Raw genomic sequence first — 9,823 nt, forward strand, 5'->3', positions numbered from 1 at the left:
TTGACCTGTTTCTTTCCAAGAAGGAAAACCTTCATAAAGATAAGCAACAATTTCCTGTAAAAATAAAGAGCTGACAAAACTCTTTCAATGGTAACATTAACAGCAAAGTATTGCAGGCAAACAAACCCACTCATGAATATCACATCTTTATAGCTATTGCGAACAAGTAAGAACAGATGATATATACACACACTTATGACATAGAGCAAGCATTTGCAAAAGCTACTGCTTGTATGTGTATAGTATTTTGGTTAGCAGCAGCACTGCAAAGGAACAACTAGAAGGATGCCTGCTCTCTGGAAAGCCAATTGTGTTTTTCAAATGCAAAAAGACAGAAAAGAGGCAGGCTGCTCTCCATTTCCTTTACCAGTTGTCAAAGCAGTACTTTCCAACCCCCCCACCTTATATCTTGAAGGCAGTTGCTGTAGGAACATGTTGGCTATGCAATAACAAAAAGACTCTAGCAAAAAGGTAATACGCTAGAGCATCTTTAAGAGGAACATGTTATCTGGAATCACAGCAAGAAGAGGGATAGAAAACTGGATACAAAACCAAGTCACTAAAGCTTCATTTTAAAGACCTCTGACATCTAAAAAGACTATTCTCTGTAAATTTAAAGCCTATATAACGGACAGAGAATAAGGATGACAAACTAAGAACACAATCAGTAACACCACACTTATACCCCTAAACACTTGTTTAGAATAGAACGTACTTAGAAGAAAACACAGTGAAGATTATGTAATCACAAAACATGACTGCACCTGCCAAACCTTTTATTATTTTGAGATTCCAGATCCAGACAATGATTTCAAAACCAAACAAAACCAGACATCTCAATCAAACACCTGATGGAAAAGTTCATCATCTATTGAGTAGGGCTTGCTCCACTCTCCTCAGTTAATCACATTCTTCTTTCCATCTGTCTTCTCAGAATCATGTTCTTCGCATGGCTTATACTCTTCACCTGGTTGTGGTGAAACTAGAACCGCATCAACTACAAGGAAGCAATCATGCCTCAGCACCTGCTCAGCTGTCAGTCTGTTACAGCAGAACAAATTCAGGAGAAGAGATTTAACTTTATCATCCTACAAACAGAGGGAGAATGATTTCATCAGTAAGCAAAACAAACTCAATTACAAATAACAACCAAGTATTTGATGAACACATCTTGTAAGTGCTTAGGGCCCAAAGTCCTCACAAAAGGTTGTACCATAGCATTCCAATGGTCAGCAACATTTGACAGTCATAGTGCTCATTAACAACAAAATAAAAGCAAGCATTCGGCACCAGCTCTGTCAACCTGGTGCCAGCAGATTTCACAGAAGATCATGAGTTATTATATTTTAAAATATCAATTCACTGAACTACCATAAATTAGAGAAATACTGCAGTAGGTCTTTCTACTGAGAAGGAACAGAACAGGTGCCATTCACCTTCTGCAACTTCATCTTTAACTTGTCACATTGCTTTACCTCTCTACAAGAGGACTGGAAAAAAAAAAAAACCAAAACCAAAGTAATGGGCTCTAAATCAACAGCAGCTCTTTTGCTATTAACCCACCACTTACACTTAGGCTCTTTGGATTTATCAGAAGGGATTACATGCCTAAATGCTTAGTACATTAACAGTGCTGGACTCCATACACAAAACATAAAAAACACAGCTGCTACACATATTCATAGACATCAGCTGCTGAGTGAGGAAGAGCACACACTGGATTTTGGACAAGGGGACTGCAAGAAAGACAATCTCAAATGCTGATCTAGAAATCTAGATCACCAAAACTCAATGGGAGCAGACTCTTTCCATAAGAAGGCTTGCTTGTTCACAGTCTCCAAGCCAGCAACATCTCTGGCCAGGGTCAATAAAACAGCAAAGCACAAGCGACCTGTACACCTCTCACCTCTCCCCATTTCACCCAGACAGAAGAATCACTGTAATGCAAAGGAATGTACACAAGTAGTCATAAACTTGACAAGACAGAAACAAGCAGACAATTTCCAAGTCTTCCACTAATTATCAGAGTGACTCTGGAGAATTAGCCACTCCCCAAATAATCTGAAATCTGGGGGAAAAGATGAGATCTGAAAACATCTGTTTATAAAACATTTTAAATGCTCAACAGAAAAATCTCTACTTATGAAGATCCAAATGTGCAATGAAATACAGGAGTGAATCATGTCTACACACTTCCTCTGCAAAATTAAAAGTGAAGAAAGCCTGAGCATTTAAAGAGCTTGAAAAGCTTTGTACTTGTACATTTGCATTTCATGATACTATCAAATGTCTGTCAACAACAAATATATTCCCTTCTCACCATCTTCTCACACTAAGGAAACTGAAAATTGATTCCACAAGGAATACTGTTGTAGGACAACATTTCATCATATGAACTCCATTTCATTGTGTTTGCTCTTATTTACCTTTTTTTTAAAAAAAATGCACAAAACCGGATGCTGAAACACACTGAACACTGAAGCTTGGCATGGCTAAATGAGTGGCTACAAGATCTTATCTCTAAACTTTGCTTTTCCTCAACAGTTACCTGACATTAATATCCCTGTTTTAAAGCCTAATGTTATTTTCCTGTGGCAATTTTACATTTGCTGAAATCAACAAGAATTTTATTAGTTGCAAGTGTGCAACTCCTCTGGGCATGAGACTGAGATGGGAGGGAAATTACCAGCCTGTCAAGAGCCTGCAGATGGGCATGGAGATTAATTCTGAATAAGCTGATTACAGATAAAGCACTTAAAAGCAAAACAGATTTTCCCCAAGAAGTGGGACAAGGATTAACAGCCAGGGGTCTACAAGATTCCCCAAGAAACAGCTGAAAGATATTTATTAATATTACATTTCTCAGTAAAACCCTTATGTGTGTTCCTGTGCACTGCAGGCAGCACAGATTGCTTTCCAGCAGACTTTGGTGGTTGGTGCACGTGCGTGCACACACATCCAGGATGAATCCTTAAAAACTGCCAACTATGATGTATTGATTAGGATCGTATCATCTGACAAGGTCAAAATCAAATGCTGCTTCTTTTCATCAGGGACAAAAGTTAAAGAAACTTGCTCGTATTAAAAGCTGTAAAATGAATTAATCCCTGCTAAGAGCAGTAATGGCTAAATTAATTAATTAATTGTCTGTGAGATAAAGGCAGCTGTTTGCACTTCAGAAGATACCTGCTACAGAAGAACACAGAAATATAATACCCTGAAACTGGCCGTTTAAACTTTGATTTGCATACTTCAGACCTTATTTATAAAGCGTTATTACAGCAGAAATTTTATGGGAAACAGAAGTGAACTAACTCCTATTTTTGATGTCCCAAGAAATCTTTTCTATTTCCTTGAACAATTAAGTTTCTCTTATGCATGAGACAAAGTCAGGTTTTTCAGTATCTAAGGATTATTATGCATAATGCTGAATGCCACAGACGGTTCTGAATGAGGCAGACTGTTCTGTACAAGTTTTGTGGAATATATTTAAAACCCTCTTGTTAGCCCTAATGGTGAATCATGAAGTACTGAATCTTGTTTGCTATAGTATTTTGCGTTTCATGACATTCACTTAATTTTTAATATGAAACCAAGCAACTATAATGAATGATAAGAAACACTATTTACAGGATCACCTCCCTGCTCAAATGGTGCATGTTTTATTCTTTTATTTTTCCAAGGTAGTGTTACACTAGCAATACTTTTGCAGAGGGATTTGGTACAGTCCTGTGCTTCATCATTAATGCTTTCATCACTGGAGAACATTGCTGAAATGACGTTATTAAAAGACATAGTGTAGAAGATAAGAGTCATCTAATAAAACAAGATTATTTACAGTACTGTGTTATGCAGTAATACACAAGCTACCCTGCCTAGACACTGGAACCACTACAGCTGTGTTAAGTCTGGTACTGTATCGTAACAGTTTCTTAACCTAAACACAGTAAACAGGATACACTAAGCTCATAATGAACACAATTCTAGTAATTTAACCCCATGCTTTAATAGTTATCTCCGCAAAGCAGGCAAATCATCAACACACAAGTATAACCAATAAAGAGGGATTTATTATTTGCGTTTCTTTTTCCCTTGACAAAACAACCCAAATTTATCTGACCAACAGCACCTCTGCTGCTTTGTTTTCTACTTTTCTAGAAAACATTGGGATTAACCTCTAACTCTTCCCTATATTCCTTAGGAAATTCTATCCATAACCTAAGACTTCACTTAAAAGCTAAACAGTCACCCACTTGCAGGCTTTTTAATAGTGTAAGGCTTAATTTAAAGAGTTTCATGAGCTCCTCAAATCTAGATAAAGCAGTAAGCTCTCACTTAAAGTAAGATCAACAGAATAAGCATGATATGAGAAGTAGTCCATACAGATTAAAAAACGCAAGGGCAATCCACTCAAGGGAGATGAGAGGGACACAGCACAAGAACAAAGCAGTCAGTAACTAGACAAGCAGGAGTACAGCAAAAAATTATGAAGCAGGAACTAGTCTGGGAAGACTAATGATTTGAAAAAGGTCCATAAACCTCCCTGTGAATTTCTTTAAACTATGTATGGAGGCATCTCTTCTGTTATTCCAACTTTTATAAGGAGGAAAAGGAATCGCCTGTAGCAAAGGTAGAAGAGGTTGAAAGCAGGCAAGAAAAAAGGTCTTAACTCCTGGCCAGAAGGCTAAAAGCTTATGGGAAAGAGAGTTACACAAGAAAATAAACCCAAGGAAAGACAAGTGCTCAGGTAAATATGGCACACAGAGAGAAGGCCATAAAATTATCTGCTTATGATTAATATCCAAGAGATAGGGAAGTTAGCAAAGGATAGACTTCAAAGTTGGAGACCTAAGTTGGGGAACATGAAGGCACACAGCTCTATTCTCAAAGAGTCACTGAGGCACTGGGCAAGGATAAGCTTCAAAAAAGGCACTGAAAATAGAGTTCAAGGTGACAACAGTTGCCGGCATACAGTAGACAGAGAACAACAGTTGAAAGAATGAAAGCAACAACACAAATTCATATCATGCAGGGTCCACTTTGATCTGTGCATTTGTTTCAGAGGCATAGAAAAGTTTGTTTCACACACACAAAACAAACCCAAACCAAAGAATAAAGGGCACAGTACGCTTTTACAACCACGTTTAATTGATTAAAATGGAATTTGGCTGTTTTATTAACGCTTAAGCACTGTACAACCATTATGCAGAAAGACAGATGAACAAATTCAACATCCCTGACTTCAGAAAAGATAGGTTCCCAATTCAAATACCTCCTTTGAGGCTGAATCTCAATGACTTATTCCCCAAGTCTGTAACTTGGTGTCATTCAATTAATAGTTATCTGTGAAGAAGTTGCTCCTCCTGAGGTCAGAGTTAAATATTAAGAAAACTCTGGAGTTTTCTACCTTCTCAAACATAATTTTATTTATGCATGCTACTTAGGATTATTCAAATAATCAATTAAGAATGTTTTCTCAACCCAGCACTTACAATGAAATGTTTGACTTGTTAAAAAAAAAATATTGATTAACCACCTCTAAACAAGAGCAGTCTAATCATCCTCATCCAACGATTAACATACCATGATAACCACATCTACCTCAGGTGTTCCATCTTCTTTTGTGCTGAACTCCTGGTTTTGAATGCAAAGCTGTAAATGAAAAGACACGTAATGCATAACACCAGTGGGTTTTTTTTCCTTTTAGTTTAACAAAACCAAACATCAGTCAAGGACATGCCAGGTTTCACGTGAAAATGGATTGTTACAGGAAAATGGCAGGGAAAGGCTTTCTTCCTAATTTCACAGTAGGGAAAAAACATGCAAGGGGCTCAAGTTCCCCTTATGCAGAAAGAAGGGGGAAAAAATTAGTATCAAAAGAAACTTTTAGAGGTCAAAAAAAATAGACTTTTAAAAATATGACTCAAAGTCCATGTCCAAGCTGTAAGTTTAATTATATATTCTCTTTAAGAAATGCTGAGGAGTACTCTAACACACAAATACAAACCCTGTACCCATAAACAAAGTAAAATTTCCCAGTCTTTACTTTTGCCTAGAACCATGCCTGAGTACAGCATTTTCCAAAACCCTGCCTACAGGTTAAGCTGAAAATGCCTCTACTCTGAACAACTGCATAGACAGCAAAAGGAAATGTGTTTAGTCAGTGGTGGGCTGTTGTGACACAGATCAACAGAGAACTTGGAAAACCACTGTCTCAATTTTAGAAGTGCCATTGCTGTTTAACAAGGGAGAATGCAATGTCACATGCTCAACATGAAACCAGCAACTATTGAACATAATACTAACACATGAGCTAGAATTTTCCATCAAATAATCAATACAACACCAAGTCCGAGCTGAAGATTAGTTGCATATGGATTAATCTGAAATTCAGCTGGCAAACTTGGATGAGGTTTCAGAAGCATGTCAAGCTTGCTGCATCCCAAATATTCTCTTCAAGCAGAGTCAGCCACTTGTAAAACGGTCTTTTTTTTTTAACTATTGTTTTTTTTCCTTTTACTCACTTCTACTTGTAAAAACCTTTTTTTCTAGAACAGATGAAGATCTGATTAGTGGTACTGAAAGTGTTCTAACTAAACCATACCACATTAATAAATTATAAATATCTACGATATTAAGCTACACTTTAGTTCATCTATTTCAGTACAAAATTACTTCATTTTAAGCAACTGCTTCCTAAATTAGGAATAAAACATAATGAAAAGTGACTTTTATATGAACCAGCTTTATCATCTCAGCACAGGTAACCGACAGTGGCTACCTATCAACTTGCAGTTTACATCTCTGTTAGGAAGTGTTTTTAAGATGCCACAGCACAAAAGGGATTACTGAAGCCATCACTGTGCAGCTGATGGAACTGCCAGTGTTTCCCAGGAAGACCCCCATGTACCTGGAGCTCCAACTGGTACTCATTGAGCCAGTTCCAACGTATCAAGTGCTCATGCAAAGTCACTGCCTGGGAACACCAGCACTTGCTGGGTAGCTTGTGGCTTTTCAGGTCTGGAAGATTTGAAGTTTTCCCATTCAGAACACATGGCACTGACACCCTGAGTTGGGAGGCAGCAATACAGTGCCAGAAGACAAAAAGGAGATGTAGGAGATGCTATGCAATATACCACTTAACCAGGAAAGTAGATTGCTTTCTCCTCCCTGGCATAACACACACTAGAAACAAAACACCTAATCTAAGCACTGTTGCCAGCAACAAAACATAGGACAGTCCCATCCTTGTCTTCATCCTCCCTCTCTTGATTTGGGTAATTCCTCAAGGGCAAGGTCACAAAAAAAAGAAAAAAAAAAAAAAAAGGCTCACAATGAATGAATAAGAAGTGCAGTGCAGTAAGAACTGACAATCCACAGCATGAGGAACAAAAGCATAATTTTTGTTCCTATTACTATACAAATTACATTGTATATTTTACAGAAAAATGCACTGTGTTCTGCCCCTAATCGTAACTCCCATTCGTTCTACACTTACCACTCAGTTGAAAATGTGAGCACTTATTTCACCAAAATAGTTCAAAGCAGAAGCTGGAGATAACATTCATTGCTCTTTATAAGCCTGCTACCGTTCCGTAACATTGCTAGAAACTCTCCCACAAGCCATTACATACCCAGAACAGAAGGCAGCCATAAGCATACATGTCAGAGGCTGGAGAAGCTGGCTGTCCCATTTTCAGTTCAGGAGAAACTAAGCTCAGGGTACCGACAACCATAGTGTTTGCAGCAGCACGTTGTTCCTACGGGGAAAAAAATTGTACCCATAATTTCAAGCAAGATCAACGGCACACTGAAGCAGATGTATCTCCCTCTCCCTTTTAACGTGTCAGACTTTACCATAGAGTTCTGTGCTCCATACTAGAACTATTAAAGCTTATAAGGTGGTAAAGAATACAAATCGCAAAACTTCTCAAACTAGGGGGAAAAAAAAAAAAAAAAATCACAGATATTAAAAGACCTTCAGCACTATTTTGAAGAACTCTAGTTCTGAAGTTCAGTTCTGCCAGCTTTCCTATTTTCTCTTCTCTGCCTTTCTGGTCTTCACCTGAAAATAGCTGCTTCCTCCCTCCTGGTTTCCAGCATATTTTAGGACTGTCTACTGTCAAAATAAAAGCTAGATCCTGAGTTTCTATCCCCCTCCATGACAGCAGCCAGCACCAGCTATAGCCAGACTGGGGAAGACTACACTCCAGATCACCAAGAGTACTCAGTAACACACCAGTTACCAGCTCCACTCGTGCATTTGTGATCATGCAGAAAGTACAAGCACTGAGCAGTACTGACACCCCTATAGAAAAGGGCACAAACTGGATCCCGGCTGTGAACCATGGGTAGAACTTTCCTGCTCTATCACATGGGAGCTGCTCATTTCAGCACAGCTCATACCTGCAGGGAGCAATAAAGAGAGGGATAGTCTTCCTCAGTTTTTGCACTTTTCACAATGAAACCATGTGCGCTGAGTATGACCGTTCAGAAAATTCAGCTGTCAAAAATTTTTAAGGCATCTCTCTTTAGCATGTTGAAAATTGAAATTTCTTTCAAGGGAAGCACACCTTGCTGTCCAAACATTTGACACTCTTCATGAGATTAACAGATAATGCATTTCCAAAGCAGAAATAAAGGTACTCAATGAAACTTACTTTTATTTATATTATGTTTATTACACTAATATAATGGCATATTATTGTAATATATATTACTATGAAAAAAAATAAATAAGCATAAAGCAGACCTCTAGCACAAAAAAGTTTTAGCTCAAATGAGTTTAGAAAGTCAAAAGCTTACTACAGAAGAGATACTATTATTGGAGACTTTGCTATGTAAACACAATGAAGAGTAAGAAAATAGCTTGTGTTCTTAAAGAATATTAGATTTTCCCCAAGAACAACTATGAAATTCTTTACTACAGAAACTGAGGACTAAATCAGAAGTACATATAAATTCAAGTATATGTAGACAACATGTAAAATCCTGTTAATTTACCAAATACTGCAACAGATTAAAACACATACTAGAACCCCATTACCTATCAAACAGAAAGGCAAAGACTTCATGAGCTTGATGAGCCCTTCAAACATTAGTTCTTACCCTCACCTCTGATGACATTGATTACCTTTGAATACACAAGACAGACAGCCAACAACTACTGCAACTTCTCTTTTTTGTTCCACTGTTTTGCTTAACCAGAGCCCACACTCAGCAATTCCTTTTTTCCCCTCCAAGATTAGATTGTTTACAAAAATTTCAATGAGACTCAAACTGCTCAACCCTATTCAGAATATGAAACAGCAATCTCACTGCTAAGCACAATAAAGCTTTTAAATTGCACACTCAGCTGTCTGTTTTGATACAGAATTCTGACTAAAAGTCACTAAAGGATTTTTTTTTTACCTCTGATTTCGTGAAATCAAAGTCTCCAACGATTCCTTGTTTTCGATTCACAGCAAAAACATTATTTCCATGCAGAGATCCATGCACTATATTAGCTCCATGCAATGTTTGTAGACCTTGGGCCACTCCTTTCATCACTTTTAATGCCTCCTAATGATGTAATTTGGTTGTTTATTACAAAGATAGATATGGAAAAAACAAAGCACAGTATCAAGTACGTTTCTATCCAGAACTAAGACTTCTTATTTTTAGGTTTGTACACATTCAGAATTCATGCTAATTCCGTTTTATGAAGCATGGATCAAATCCTAGTAACGTTATTATGACTTGCACAGCCAGGCAGGGCAGGGGGGCGGGAAGAAAAGCCAGCAGTCACTGATTAACAAATCACTAACATGAAAAAATATGGGGG

At 37.7% G+C, this 9,823-nt stretch overlaps 1 protein-coding gene across 1 annotated transcript in view; it reads right to left on the reverse strand.

The window, feature by feature from the left end:
- Positions 1 to 763: 763 nt before the first annotated feature.
- STK31 (serine/threonine kinase 31) overlaps positions 764 to 9,823 on the reverse strand; it is a 40,554-nt gene continuing 31,494 nt past the window's right edge. Inside the window, exons 20-23 of the mRNA XM_010577655.1 lie at positions 9,412 to 9,561; positions 7,635 to 7,760; positions 5,584 to 5,652; positions 764 to 1,088 (exon numbers count right to left, since the gene is read on the reverse strand). Of these exons, the coding sequence (XP_010575957.1) occupies positions 897 to 1,088; positions 5,584 to 5,652; positions 7,635 to 7,760; positions 9,412 to 9,561 (537 nt within the window). The 3' untranslated portion in view covers positions 764 to 896. The remainder of the gene's footprint in view (positions 1,089 to 5,583; positions 5,653 to 7,634; positions 7,761 to 9,411; positions 9,562 to 9,823) is intronic.

This window comes from Haliaeetus leucocephalus, unplaced genomic scaffold (assembly GCF_000737465.1).
Source record: "Haliaeetus leucocephalus isolate CR32 unplaced genomic scaffold, Haliaeetus_leucocephalus-4.0 Scaffold566, whole genome shotgun sequence".
Taxonomy (NCBI): domain Eukaryota; kingdom Metazoa; phylum Chordata; class Aves; order Accipitriformes; family Accipitridae; genus Haliaeetus; species Haliaeetus leucocephalus.